At 40.6% G+C, this 15660-nt stretch overlaps 1 protein-coding gene across 4 annotated transcripts in view; it reads left to right on the top strand.

Annotated features, from left to right (window-relative positions):
* Nucleotides 1–15660, top strand: part of LOC124596607 (nascent polypeptide-associated complex subunit alpha, muscle-specific form-like) — a 109260-nt gene that overhangs the window by 74693 nt on the left and 18907 nt on the right. For all 4 annotated transcript variants that reach the window (XR_006978327.1, XM_047135822.1, XM_047135823.1 and 1 more), the window contains exon 10: nucleotides 3369–3512. Coding sequence is in view for 3 of the 4 variants with exons in the window: in XM_047135822.1 (XP_046991778.1) it covers nucleotides 3369–3512 (144 nt within the window). In the remaining variant the exon portion in view is untranslated. The remainder of the gene's footprint in view (nucleotides 1–3368; nucleotides 3513–15660) is intronic.

Below are 15660 nucleotides of genomic sequence, written 5' to 3'. Positions count from 1 at the left end.
TAATGAAGCCTCTAGAGCTACAGAAGAATTTTCCAACTGCATACGCCATGGAATCCAAAGCAAATACTGGTTAGCATCTGAGGATGAAGAAGATGGTGGAGCTTATGTTACATTGCAGAATACTACAGCAATATTAGAGAAGGAAAGTTGCTATTCACCATATAGCAGATATGCTGGGTCAAAGATAGGCACAACAAAAAGATTCTCATAATTATAGCTTTTGGCTATTGAGGTCTTTGTCAGTACACACACACACACACACACACACACACACACACACACACACAACTTGCGCACACACCCAAGACTGCAGTCTCAGGCGAGTGTGTGTGGTTCCAGTCACCTGAGACTGCAGTCGTGAATGCGAGTTGCGTGTGTGTGTGTGTGTGTGTGTGTGTGTGTGTGTGTGTGTGTGTTTTATTGACAGAGACATTAATGGCCGAAAGCTATAATAGTGACAATCTTTTTGTTGTGTCTCTCTGCGACTCAGCCTCTCAGCTTTATGGTGAGTAGCAACTTTCCTTCTCTAGTATTGTTACAGTCCTCCTTGGTTTTTCCATTGCAGAATACTACTGCCTCAATGTCTTCCCACGGTATTTGATGAAAAGTACTTTGCATATTAGCATTGAATAATCAGTATAAGAAAACAACACGAGTATCTGCTAGGCTATATTGGCAATACCTATCAGACACCTGTTTACTTCGATTACCATCAGTTGTTACTATCGACATGAAGACTAGGACAACACTGGGGGTGCTAGCAGGTGGAAGTAAGTTCATTCCCTCTGCACCCATTTGTGACTCTTCATATGAAAATCATACCAAAAGAAAAACTGCTTGTAGAGCTTACTTAAAGGTGCCAACAAAGGAAATGGATGATAAAATGACCCAATGCTAGATTGGTTGAAGGTTGTTTGGAACAGAATACCAGGCTCTTTGCTTAACAAAAGGAAAATGTTGGTGCTATTTTCGTTCAAGGGACACTACAACAATAAAGTTACATTTGTGGTATCAAACAAAATATACCTTGTAATTCCTGGTGGCATGCATGGTCTCGCAACTTCAGGTAGTGGATATTGTTGTGAATAGACCTTTTAAAGCTCACATGGCAACTTAACAGTAAGTGGATTCGTTGAGGAGACTATACCCTACTTCCGGGGGGGAGATTGAAGAAACTCTTAATATCTATGGAGTGCCAGTCGATTCTTACTGCCTGCAGCAAAATCGCAACTGAATCTATAATAAAAGGATTCCAAAAGTGTTGCATATACAGTGCTATGCATGGCTCAGAGGAGAACTTAACACGGGAGGAGATCCAGGAAGGAGGAAATTGCAGCAGGCTTATGAATCAAGGTGGTGGTGTAAATAGCAGTACCACAGTCTACATTCTTAGATAGTTAGTGAAAAAGGAAGTAAAGATAAAAATTAATGTAAACCAATTTTGATTTTATTTGTCCATGTATTACCAAATTGTAGACAGTCAGTATGTGAAGTGAGAGAGAGGCAACTACTCACCTGTAGTGGACTGATCTATGGAGCATAGAAACACATATGGGAAACAGTAGTAACACCCGAGTCTAGACTAGCTCTAATGTTAACTTTTTAGGCAGATACTTTGTCAGTAAAACAGTTTGTTTAGTCAGAATGTGTTAAAGATAAAAATTTCTCATGGAGCATCTTCAAAAAAGGGATCGTCGCATATTAAGAGTCATCTTACAGTGAAGTTAATATGGTATGTATAACGCACCTTGTAGAGATGGGTTGTTCGCGAACTAACGGGTCCAAAGGAATGGTTCACCAAGATGAACAGAACGAGTGAGGAACGAATTCTAAGGAACGGTCTTTCATAATTCATTTCGATCGCAGCTTTCTACTTACAGTTCCCAGGAACGGGAAATGGTTGGTCTCGTTCTGGAACGCCACGTCGGCCGATCTCCTTCCAGCCTTGGTCCCGTTTCCGTCTGTCTCAGTCTTGGTCTCACTCGGCTGGACTCGTCCCTCTTCGCGTGGCCACTCTTCACAGTTCCACTGCCGACTGCTCCTAGTTAGTTCAGTATCGAGTTGTTGTTCGTTTTGTTAGCTTCGCACACCCAATCTAGATCTGTTTCAAACCTTTTTTGAACTCTGAACTTCTGGTTCTTTTCGTATCCTATTCAGTGTCCGCGACCGGTAATTAAAATGTATTTCATAATTATGTAAACTACATAAAAATTTCATGGTATGTAATACATACATCTTTTCAGGTAGCAAAATGGCGTATAATCTGACTTCACTATTTCGATAAACAGCTGAAGAAATACTTGTAAAAAGGCAAGATTTTTTTGTTATTACACATGCAAAAAGACATTGGCACGGCACAAACGAGTGGCCATTTTCAGTCTTTTTTTTTTTTATCCACGGTGAAAGAGCATGTTCATTGTTACGGAAGGCAGATCGACTTACAAGCGAATGAAACCAGCACTTCGTAATCAAGTGTATGGTGTCACATTTTGTAAAGAGAATATGATGACTCCTACAATATTATTTCAGTGGTACAGGATGGCGCATGAAAAATCGGCCCCGAGTACTAGACTGCTCATTGTCGCTTACCAGCCGTCATCTATTGTTTCAAAGTTGTTTGTATTAGCTTGTTATTTCTTCACTGCCTAATTATTACATGTTTATCTCTTCTGCTCATAGCAGTCAACAAATCGTGCGTAATTGGCGAGCAGTCTGTACTAGGGGTCGGTTTTTCGTGTGCCACCTTATATTATTTCAGTGCGATCAGCCACATAACACCACAGTTGGCTAAGTGAGACGTTTTGCAGAATCATGAAAATTACAAGTGTGTGAGAATTCTGTTATGAATAAAAATTCTATACTCCAGATGGGAGGCAAGTGCCCCCTCCTAGCGCCTCCCACCCTTCAGTCACCTATGCTACTAATTTTCAATTTTTCATAAGAACCATATACCAAGCACGATGAACAGTGAGCAAGTAAAAATGAATGGTTCACAAAAAAGAACGATCTCCAGTGAACTAGTTCCCAACGGTGAATGACTTTGCCCATCTTTAGCCCCTTGTGGTACATAACCTGCAGAGACTTGTCACCAGTTGTCTACATCTCATAGTCTTCTAGCTACTTTCATTCTTTGCAGCTTTCTTTTCCCCGCTCCATTGCAGGACCTTCAGATTTGTTTACATTGTATATGCTTAACAGCTCTTTGTCGTGAATACTCTTTTTCCCTAGTGTTGAATTCTAAGAGCTACTTTCATAATAAGTGTTTCTGAAGAGAGATATTGCATAGCTTGGTGAAATTGTCATATTCATTCAGTTTCTGTTGCAATCCACTTTTGTCACTGCATATTGCGTCTTTGACATTTTTACAGACATGTACCAAATGTGGTGAGGGAGGTGCAAGCTTGGGTTGTGTACGTAGAGGCTGTGACCTGAGGGCTCATTATGGCTGTGCTCAGGACATGAGTTGGTTATTGGAAGAGGAAAATTACGTTGCCAAGTGCACACAGCACAAGGTGAGTCATAAAATCTTCATTATCTTTTTTAAATGTGGTACAGTACTTCATAAAAGTTTTTAGGAGAAACATCTTTTAGTGATAAGTTGGTGCCAAAAACTATAGTACTAGTGCATTTGGTGAATGGTTGTAGGTCTTATATCTTTGGGAAGTGGTGTTATTGAACTTCAACTATATCCCTGTACTGTCATTTTTAGTTGTCTTAGAGTCAAAATTTTGTTCTGGAATGCATGAGGAATTCTATAGTTAATACAAATTAAAGGCATACTCAGGTCTAGCCTGTTTGTGGGTTTGTCTCTCAGCACATGTATTAAACAGTGCTTACCACTGCACACAATAAAATATGTATTTCAGCTGTGACATTACACTGTTTGATATCACTGTTTCACAGTTACCAGACAGTTTACTTTGACTGACTTCTCATTTATATTTAATACAGGATTGAGTGTCAAAGATAAAAACTAATGCAGTTCAATTCTAGATTTTCTTTATGAATTACTGAAACAGTAAGAGGTCTGGCAGCCCTGCACTATTTTTTTCTGTTTCAGGAATTGGTAAGCAACTGGTGCTCTTGTGTTGTGGTTCTTTTACTGACCTGTTTAAATTCATTTAATATTCTCATGCTGTCTACTCTTACTGCTGCAATAATGCAGTCCATGCTCATTGCGTAGGATTGAATTTGATTGAATTGAAGGTATTCAGGGAGAGGGACAATGTTTTTCAGATCAATTTTTAAGTGTCGAGAAATGAGAGTTATCAACTTATTATCCATTTTTTGGAAACTAAATTGTGACAGTGTGATCTCTCTCTGAAATTTATATTGTACCATGTGCCGTAGGGTTACAGACAAAGCATAAAAAGCTTTAAGGGGCTCCGGAATGAACTATAATTGCAATGTTAAAATAACGCTTATAAATTACATCTTTCCTCGCAAAGTATTTGAGGTAGGAAGTTGAACTTTTTACAGATTATTTATTGGAAATTGGGCTACAACTTGTTGTTGTTGTTGTTGTGGTCTTCAGTCCTGAGACTGGTTTGGTGCAGCTCTCCATGCTACTCTGTCCTGTGCAAGCTTCTTCATCTCCCAGTACCTACTGCAACCTACATCCTTCTGAATCTGCTTAGTGTATTGATCTCTTGGTCTCCCTCTATGATTTTTACCCTCCACGCTGCCCTCCAATGCTAAATTTGTGATCCCTTGATGCCCAAAACATGTCCTACCAACCGATCCCTTCTTCTAGTCAAGTTGTGCCACAAACTTCTCTTCTCCCTAATCCTATTCAATACCTCCTCATTAGTTACGTGATCTACCCACCTTATCTTCAGCATTCTTCTGTAGCACCACATTTCGAAAGCTTCTATTCTCTTCTTGTCCAAACTGGTTATCGTCCACGTTTCACTCCATACAAATACTTTCAGAAATGACTTCCTGACACTTAAATCTATACTCGATGTTAACAAATTTCTCTTCTTCAGAAACGATTTCCTTGCCATTGCCAGTCTACATTTTATATCCTCTCTACTTCGACCATCATCAGTTATTTTACTCCCTAAATAGCAAAACTCCTTTACTACTTTAAGTGTCTCATTTCCTAATCTAATCCCCTCAGCATCACCCGATTTGATTTGACTACATTCCATTATCCTTGTTTTGCTTTTGTTGATGTTCATCTTATATCCTCCTTTCAAGACACTGTCCATTCCGTTCAACTGCTCTTCCAAGTCCTTTGCTGTCTCTGACAGAATTACAATGTCATCCGCGAACCTCAAAGTTTTTACTTCTTCTCCATGAATTTTAATACCTACTCCGAATTTTTCTTTTGTTTCCTTTACTGCTTGCTCAATATACAGATTGAATAACATTGGAGAGAGGCTACAACCCTGTCTCACTCCCTTCCCAACCACTGCTTCCCTTTCATGCCCCTCGACTCTTATAACTGCCATCTGGTTTCTGTACAAATTGTAAATAGCCTTTCGCTCCCTGTATTTTACCCCTGCCACCTTCAGAATTTGAAAGAGAGTATTCCAATCAACATTGTCAAAAGCTTTCTGTAAGTCTACAAATGCTAGAAACATAGGTTTGCCTTTTCTTAATCTTTCTTCTAAGATAAGTCGTAAGGTTAGTATTGCCTCTTGTGTTCCAACATTCCTACGGAATCCAAACTGTTCTTCCCCGAGGTCCGCTTCTACCAGTTTTTCCATTCGTCTGTAAAGAATTCGCGTTAGTATTTTGCAGCTGTGACTTATTAAACTGATAGTTCGGTAATTTTCACATCTGTCAACACCTGCTTTCTTTGGGGTTGGAATTATTATATTCTTCTTGAAGTCTGAGGGTATTTCACCTGTCTCATACATCTTGCTCACCAGATAGTAGAGTTTTGTCAGGACTGGCTCTCCCAAGGCCGTCAGTAGTTCCAATGGAATGTTGTCTACTCCCGGGGCCTTGTTTCAACTTAAGTCTTTCAGTGCTCTGTTAAACTCTTCACGCAGTGTCATATCTCCCATTTCATCTTCATCTACATCCTCTTGCATTTCCATAATATTGTCCTCAAGTACATCACCCTTGTATAAACCCTCTATATACTCCTTCCACCTTTCTGCCTTCCCTTCTTTGCTTAGAACTGCGTTTCCATCTGAGCTCTTGATATTCATACAAGTGGTTCTCTTCTCTCCAAAGGTCTCTTTAATTTTCCTGTAGGCAGTATCTATCTTACCCCTAGTGAGACAAACCTCTACATCCTTACATTTGTCCTCTAGCCATTCCTGCTTAGCCATTTTGTGCTTCCTGTCGATCTCATTTTTGAGACGTTTGTATTCCTTTTTGCCTGCTTCATTTACTGCATTTTTATTTTTTCTCCTTTCATCAATTAAATTCAATATTTCTTCTGTTACCCAAGGATTTCTATTAGCCCTCGTCTTTTTACCTACTTGATCCTCTGCCGCCTTCACTACTTCATCCCTCATAGCTACCCATTCTTCTTCTACTGTATTTATTTCCCCCATTCCTGTCAATTGTTGCCTTATGCTCTCCCTGAAACTCTGTACAACCTCCGGCTCTTTCAGTTTATCCAGGTCCCATCTCCTTAAATCCTCGCCTTTTTGCAGTTTCTTCAGTTTCAATCTGCAGTTCATAACCAATAGATTGTGGTCAGTATCCACATCTGCCCCTGGAAATGTCTTACAATTTAAAACCTGGTTCCTAAATCTCTGTCTTACCATTATGTAATCTATCTGATACCTTTTAGTATCTCCAGGATTCTTCCAGGTGTACAACCTTCTTTCATGATTCTTGAACCAAGTGTTAGCTATAATTAAGTTATGCTCTGTGCAAAATTCTATAAGGCGGCTTCCTCTTTCATTTCTTCCCCCCATTCCATATTCACCTACTATGTTTCCTTCTCTCCCTTTTCCTACTGACGAATTCCAGTCACCCATGACTATTAAATTTTCGTCTCCCTTCACTACCTGCATAATTTCTTTTATCTCGTCATACATTTAATGTATTTCTTCATCATCTGCAGAGTTAGTTGGCATATAAACTTGTACTACTGTAGTAGGCATGGGCTTCGTGTCTACCTTGGCCACAATAATGCGTTCACTATGCTGTTTGTAGTAGCTAACCCGCACTCCTATTTTTTTTATTCATTATTAAACCTACTCCTGCATTACCCCTATTTGATTTTGTATTTATAACCCTGTATTCACCTGACCAGAAGTCTTGTTCCTCCTACCACCGAACTTCACTAATTCCCACTATATCTAACTTTAACCTATCCATTTCCCTTTTTAAATTTTCTAACCTACCTGCCCGATTAAGGGATCTGACATTCCACACTCCGATCCGTATAATGCCAGTTTTCTTTCTCCTGATAACGACGTCCTCTTGAGTAGTCCCCGCCCGGAGATCCGAATGGGGGACTATTTTACCTCCGGAATATTTTAACCAAGAGGACGCCATCATCATTTAATCATACAGTAAAGCTGCATGTCCTCGGGAGAAATTACGACTGTAGTTTCCCCTTGCTTTCAGCCGTTCGCAGTACCAGCACAGCAAGGCCGTTTTGGTTAATGTTACAAGGCCAGATCAGTCAATCATCCAGACTGTTGCCCCTGCAACTACTGAAAAGGCTGCTGCCCCTCTTCAGGAACCACATGTTTGTCTGGCCTCTCGACAGATACCCCTCCGTTGTGGTTGCACCTACGGTACGGCCATCTGTATCGCTGAGGCACGCAAGCCTCCCCACCAACGGCAAGGTCCATGGTTCATGGGGGGGGGGGGCTACAACTTAACACAGGGATTTTACAAAATTTTAGTTCAGTTATTAAAGATGATTTTTTTCAATTGTAATGAAAATTCACAACATTTTTTGCAATTTTTTATTTATATATTCAAAAATATACAGTTTTTTGGAAAAAGGCTGTGTTAAATTATGCAGAAGGTACTGTGTAACATTTACTGAAAGTTTGAAACAAATATGTTTGGAAGATCCTTAGAAAACATGTAATTAGTATGAGAAAATACAAGTTTTGGGAATCGAGCGACAAAGATTGGATTAACTTTTTAGTGCATTCCAGGTCCATAGGATGGATTATCTTCATCCTCTGCAAACTCCTCCTCCAGCTTCCTCTTGTTCCTCCTCCTGTTTACTCTTGCTTGTATTTCTAGACAGCCCTGTCTGCAGCCCGAAGGCGTTCCTTGTCTAAAGCAAGCATCGCTCGTTGTTGTGTTCGTGGATTTTGCTACCATTTTCTTCAGTTGCAGTTACTGCAACACTGTTCCAAAAGGTGGTCATGTATGAACACTTATCACATTTCAGTTGTATTTCACTAGCAAGTCGTACGTGCTTTATTATGGAGAGTTCCAGACCAACTTCACTACAATGAATACATCTTACACAGTTTGAAAAAATTCCTTTGAGAACCGACATATCAAATATTTCATTCACATCCGATTCGCCCATAAAACATTCATAGTTTTCACTCATTGAACCAAGCTTCTTCTGTGAAGTATTTTCTTTCCCACTTTGACTGCTATGGGCAGGTGTACTTGAGAGGTTAGGTCCACTCACTTGGTTATTGTCTTTATTGTTTACAGTAATAACACATACCTTTGGCTTTCCAACATTTCTCCTTTTCTTAAAAGCCTTCAGAGGATTTCTAATAACTTTACTTTTACTCATTATTATACTTCAACAAAACAGAGACTCAAGAAACAGAATTAATTACGAATATTTTCGAGATAACGACAGAGTAAATAAACATGAAACAATCGACAATCACACCAGCGATATATATTGAACCATCACAGGTTAGCCACAACACATACTTTTCTCACATCGCTAAAATGTACTTGATGAACACGGACGTTAATAATAACACCATTTGACAGCAGTTTAACAGCGCCACAGTGGGTCACGCCCATGTAGAACACATTTCAAAAAAAATTTAAAGATAGTTGTAGTCTTCGGAATTGAATAAATTATATATCTATTAAAAGGTAATAGTCTGCAGATTCAGAAAACGCAAAAAGGTAAAAATTGAACTTTTCATGATTTTGAGCCTTTCCGGAGCCCCTTAAAAAGATGCAGGCAGAAGCAGAAAGTAAATTAGACTGTTTGATAGTAAAGATAGCTGCTTTTACACGCCATACAAGTGGTAATAAGAAGAAGGTGACATTTAAGCATAACTCAGGAACACTTAGTACAGTTTCAACTAAAGCTGTTACATACATGTTTTACTATTTGTATAAAAATATGCTGTGGGAGTAAGCTTCTCCAATAGCACTAGGCATGGTTGTGTGGATACAGAGGGGTGATATAAAAATGTTCAAAAACAATTTGTTGGTATTTATTTCCTATGTTTAGTTGACTTGGAATACTTGTAAAAGTATTATGTGCAATTTGTCTCTTACTGGTGCTGTTCAGTGTGTCAACAATGTGGCGAGAATGAACACTGTAGCAATCCGCTAATTCTGTCGCTGTGTTTTGGAATCTAAGATAAAGCCACATGGGTGATTACCACAGATAAATATACCGAAGTTTTGTTTTCTGTCTGATGTACACAGATTTTGCATCTCTTAAGTGTATTTTTTGAGCATTTCCATACTTTGACTGACAAATTGTGTGGAATCCACTTGGAACACATGTATAAGATGTTCATGCAAAACTGAATGTACTGCACACTCACCTGTGGATGCCTCTACTTCACACTAAGCCACATGTTACTCTTCAACCATGCTGTACACAGCATCAGTGTTTTCTAAGTTCAACCAGTTTTGGTCAAATACCACGAAATCACAGAAGGAAACACAACCATGACAAAATACTACAAACCAATTGCAAACTGTCTTTTCTGATGACTGATTACCGAAAGGTGTTAATAGCAATCTGAGGCAAAAATAATAAAACCGGATCCAATTAATATCTTCATTGAAATTTCTCTTTCTGCACAACACTGTTTTTTTAGGTGTTCACTGTAACAAACTACTTGGGTAATTTCTATGCTGACGCTGTTTTAATGACAAACTTCAGAACAGTAGTACTCTCACATCGCAACAGCACCTTCTAGAGACCATTTGTCAAAACTTAAAAAGTGTTCCTCGTATTCAGTATGCAACTGGAGAGAATTTATATCAACCAATGACCCGTTTCCACACCAGCCCCAAAGACAGTACACCCAGAAATCACCTCTAGATGCTCAATAATAGAAAACAAATTACATTTTAGGGGTAAAATACTGCAGAGCCTAAGCAAGGTACATACTCATTGCAGAATTTCGCCCGAAACAATGTAGAAGAAACAATTACTGAAACACTGAACAATATAAGGTAAAGAACCATGTAGAAAAAACATTGCATCCCTTTTGAGTCGTGTGTGTGTGTGTGTGTGTGTGTGTGGGTTGCACAAGTGATTTAACCATGCTTAAGAGTACTGGCATGTCTGTTCCACAATGCTGCAGACATGTTTTCTCGTGCCACCTAGTGTTCCTCTGAGTGCTATGTACTTGTTAAAGAGAGGAGATCCATTACTGTTTGATTTCACTATTGGCAAAAACAGCTAACTTCTCGTAACAAATGAGTTAATATGTTAAATATTTAACATTAAACGTGTAAGTAAATATTTGACACTGAACGTGTAAGCAAGGAAAATAAAATATTCACACTCCATGGCCATGTCAAGCCTCTTCTGTCTTGTCATGGCAACGGGAGTGTGTGTAGTGTGTGAATTGCTAAAAAAAAAAAAGGAGCTAGTGTAAATGCTATTTTCTGTTATGTGTTTCTGTGCGCCACACATCAGTCTGCTATTGGTGAGTGGTTGCCTTTCTCTTATTTTACATGACAAAAAGTTCAGAAATGGTTTGAAATTACATTCAAAGCTTGTGTGAAGTCACTAAGTGCTGCCAATAACTAACACTAAATGAATATAGTCTGGGTATTTTCGCATGGCGCATTATGCTTCTTTCTTCTCCCCACTGCTTTGAGAAGTAGGTGGGTCTTACCCTAACCCTACAGTGCTTCTTTCCAGAAAGCAAGTGATATGTGTACAAAGTTTTTTTTTAAATGGATTTGGTAGTTAGGAGGAGATGTTGTGCATGCATACATACACCCAATTTATGATACAGGGTGTAACAAAAAGACATGTCCAAACTTTCAGGCAACATCCTTCACACATATAAGAGTAAAATGTGGTACATGGACATGCGTCCAGAAACTTTTTCATACATCAAATGTTGGTTAGAATATAAAGTAAGCTGTAATTCTTAGCTTCACAGTCAGTGTTTATTATTGCAGTTGAACATAGGAAATGTTGACATGTGACTAACTTCTTTGTTCTACTAGCATCAAGCACGTTGCATCGGTTGTTTCAGATTTTATCATGTACTTGGCTTCCAGTATGATGCAGTGGAAGTTACACCCTGCTTATAGAGATGTAAAGATGAATCTGGCCTTAGTGGGAAAGAGCTGTTGATCAACTGTTATGTTTTGTCCTTGTCTATAAAGCAAGGAACAACTTTCAGTGTAACTGTTTCAAATTTATGACATCAAAATTGACTTGACTATTCTGTGATTGTTGAGCAGTGTTAAAGATATCACAGAGCAGAAATTTCACAATGTCTATAAATCTGTATTTTGTTATTTTACAAAATAACTGAAGTCACAAGTTTTTTGGCCACAAAGTATTTATTTCATTTCCCATGACACAAAAACGGCAATGGGTGTACAAAACTACAATGAATGCATCTAGCTCACAAAGGGAAAGATGCCAGCTATTATTTCCAAGTTACTTGTAGGCTTCGGTTCCCGTGCACAGTATTACAGATGGAACTCGCATTCTTCTTACAAAAATTCATATGTTCTTTGGGCACAAGTACCTTGGTATAATTATAATTTTGTTCAGTTTGTTACTCCAATCACCATTCTTTCTCCAAACATCAAGAAGATGCATACGGTTTTATCACATTGTGTTCAGTCTGTTCTACCTGTGTGGAGTACAGTACATAAATGTGCAACTGTTCCCTTAGAGATGACGTTCAAAATGTCAACCTCCATGATCAATACAACATGTACAATGACAAACCATCAACTATGTTCACACTGATATACTATGTTGTGACTACTGTCACTGCAGGAACAGCTTGGCATAGTGTTGCCACAGCTTCTCCGTTGTATTCAGTGGACCCATTCAAGGTGTCCATGTCAGCCAATTTTTTGTCAGTTAACCTATCCATTCTACTGTGTACCAGTGTCAACGTGCAACTGACATTGCTGGGAAAACAAACTCGAGACAGAACTGAGCAGCACTAAATGCAAGGTTGAGGACAAAATGTAAGAGGTCGTTACTTGTTGTCAACAGCGGGTATTGTGAGTGAATAGCAATCAAGACACACACAAAGTGAAATGACGGATGTCATGTTGGGCAGAGTGCTCTGCGACAGGGTGGTCCACTTGTTTCTTGGCCACAGTTTGTAGGCGGCTAATCATGCGGACAGACAGCTTGTTGGTTGTCATGCCCACATAGAATGCAGCACAGTGGTTGCAGCTTAGCTTGTAGATCACTTGACTGGTTTCACAGGTTGCCCTCTCTTCGATGAGAAAGGTGATGTTTGTCACCAGACTGGTGTAGGAGGTGGTGGTGGTGGTGGTGGTGGTGGTGGTGGGAGGATGTATTGTACAGGTCTTGCATCTAGGTCTAATACTGGGAAATGGGTCATTAGGAAGGGGGATGGGAACAGGGGTTGTGTAGGGATGGACAAGTATATTGTGTAGGTTAGGCGAATGGTGGAATTCCACTGTAAGAGGGGTGGGTGTAAATAGCCTAGATTTACGTCTGAAAAATTCGAAAAAATACACCCAAATATGTGGGAGAAATCACTAGAAGGATGAAACGGATGCAAAATGGGGGAAACAAGATGAAATCTGAGGGAGTTGATGATAGCGAAAGGTACCAATTTTTGCGAGTTTTCGCCTTTCACTATCGTCAACTCCCTCAGATTCCATCTTGTTTCCCCCTTTTGCATCTGTTTCATCCTTCTTGTGACTGCTCCCATGTATTTGGGTGTATTTTTCGAACTTTTTTGGACCTAAATTACATTATTTACATAATTTTTCGCATTTCCATCTGCGTCAATAAACAAAAGTTTCCTTACACTAGCCAGAACCCAGTCCCACATACTGTTTGTGCATTGTTGCTTGGCTCATGGAATCCACCCAAATGGCCTTACCATCAAATTACCCCTCTCTGGCTGCCACCCTTCATTCCATAATGGCCTCCATCTGTTCAGATTCTGTCAGACACTAGCCCTCATTAACATAATCCTGCAAAATCATATCAACAGAACCCAAACCTCCTTGCAGTACCTTCTATCCATCTGCAAAATTTTCCTGCTATGCAATACTAAATTCCTGGTACCCATAACACACATTGAAACTCTTGCCCTCCAACAACTAGAGCACCATGCACACCACCACCTCAAAAAAACGCTCCACCCTGCTCACTTCCCAATTCCCACCTAGGAGTGCCACTCCCCACAACCTCTACAACAAACTCCAAACCTCCCCCATGTCCCCTCATAGCTGACAAACCCTGTCTTGCAGGCCTACTACATTTACCCCACCTTCCAAAACTCCCACCAAGACACAGAATCTAGAACCTAAACAGATCTGAAACACAGTCATGAACCTTTCCTCCAGAAGCCCCACAGTAATATCAGTCCTTTCCAAGGGCCTCTCCTTTTGCCCCACTCCCAAATTCAGTCATTCAGGATTTGTTAAAATCCTCATCTCATTCTCCCGGTCCCTACAGTGTAAACATTTTCTTGCCACCGACCCTACCAATCGGACTCAAGCAATGACCAAATTTGAACCCTGCCTGACTCAATTCATTCCTCCATCCAACCATAATCCACCCCACTGCCCCCAAATCAACCCCTGTTAACTTTCCAGAATTTCTAAACCTTGAACCTTGTCTCACCATCATTCCTCAAATCCCTCAAAGTACAAACTAACGTTGCATCCGCAGAAAGAAACACAGTGCACCATCTAAATACTGATCCCGGCCTTATAATCCTACCTCCGGACCAAGACTCCACCACTGTTGTTTCAAACTGCAAGGATTTCCTGGCAGAAGGACTCTGTCAGCTGTCAGATACATCCATCTACAAACCTTGCCACAGTGACCCCATTCCAGAAATCCAGCATCTCCAATCACTCCTAAAGTCCTTAGGCCCATCCCAGAACCTCTCCATGGAGTCTTTACATTCTTCCTAAAGTTCAAAAAACCCAACCACCCTGGACGCCCCATTGTGGCCAGTTACTCTACCCCCACTGAGAGAATCTCTGCTCTCGTAGACCAACACTTCAGCCTATTACCCGGAACCTATCTTCGTATATAAAAGGTACCAACCATTTCCTCCACTGACTCTCCACAGTTCCTGTCCCTTGACCACACAGTGCCCTCCACGTCACTATTGATGCCACCTCCCATTACACTAACATCCATAATGTTCATGGACTTACCACTATTGAACAATACCTTTCCCAATGCCTGACAGATTTCAAACCAACCACCACCTTCCTAGTCACCATGACCAACTATATCCTCACCCACAATTACTTCTCCTTGGAAGGCATTACCGACAAGCAAATTAGGAGGTATGAGTATGGGCACCCGCATGGCACCATCCCATGCCAACATATTCATGGACAGACTAGAGGAATCCTTCCTAAACACCCAGAATCATAAAGCCCTCTCTTGCTTCAGATTCATTGGTGACGCGATCTGGATCGAAGGTGAGGACACCCTATCCACATTCCTCCAGAACCTCAACAGCTTCTCCGCCATTTGCTTCACCTGGTCCTACTCAACCCAACAAACCACCTTCCTAGATGTTGATGTCCACCAAGATGGCTACATCAGTACCTCTGTCCATATCAAGCCTACTAATCGCCAGCAATACGTCCACTTCGACAGCTGCCACCCAGTCCATACCAAGAAGTACCTTCCATAATGCCTAGCCACCTGTGGTTGTCGCATCTGCAGTGATTAGCGGTCCCTCTTGAAATATACCTAGGGTCTCACTGAAGCCTTAACAGACTGTAATTATCCTCCCAACCTTGTACAAAAACAAATCTCTTTTGTCTTCATCTTTCCTGTCTCCCACCACCTCCCAAAGTCCCACAGTCCGACCACAGAGGAGCATTCCCCTCGTAACTCAATACCACCTAAGACTGGAACAATTGAATTACGTTCTCCACCCGGGTTTTGACTTCTTGGTGTGCCCTGAAATGAGAAATGTCCTGCCCACTATCCTCCTCCCCCCGGCCCCCCCTCCAACAGTGGAATTTTGCCATCCATCGAAACCTACACAATATCATCTTCCATCCCTACACAACTCCTGCTCCCAACCTCTTTGCCTCATGGCTCGTATCCCTGTAATAGATCTAGATGCAAGGCATGTCCAATACATGCTCCCACCACAACCTACAGTCCAGTGACAAACATCATCTATCTCATCAAAGGGCCAGGGCTACCTGTGAAACCAGTCATGTGATTTACAAGCTAAGCTGCAACCACTGTGCTGTATTCTATGTGGGCATGACAACCAACAAGCTGTCTGTCCGCATGAATGGCCACCGAAAAACTGTGGCCAA

This window comes from Schistocerca americana, chromosome 2 (assembly GCF_021461395.2).
Source record: "Schistocerca americana isolate TAMUIC-IGC-003095 chromosome 2, iqSchAmer2.1, whole genome shotgun sequence".
Lineage (NCBI taxonomy): Eukaryota > Metazoa > Arthropoda > Insecta > Orthoptera > Acrididae > Schistocerca > Schistocerca americana.
Note: the sequence above shows the minus strand (reverse complement) of the source record. Positions and strands in the feature narration are given on the sequence as shown.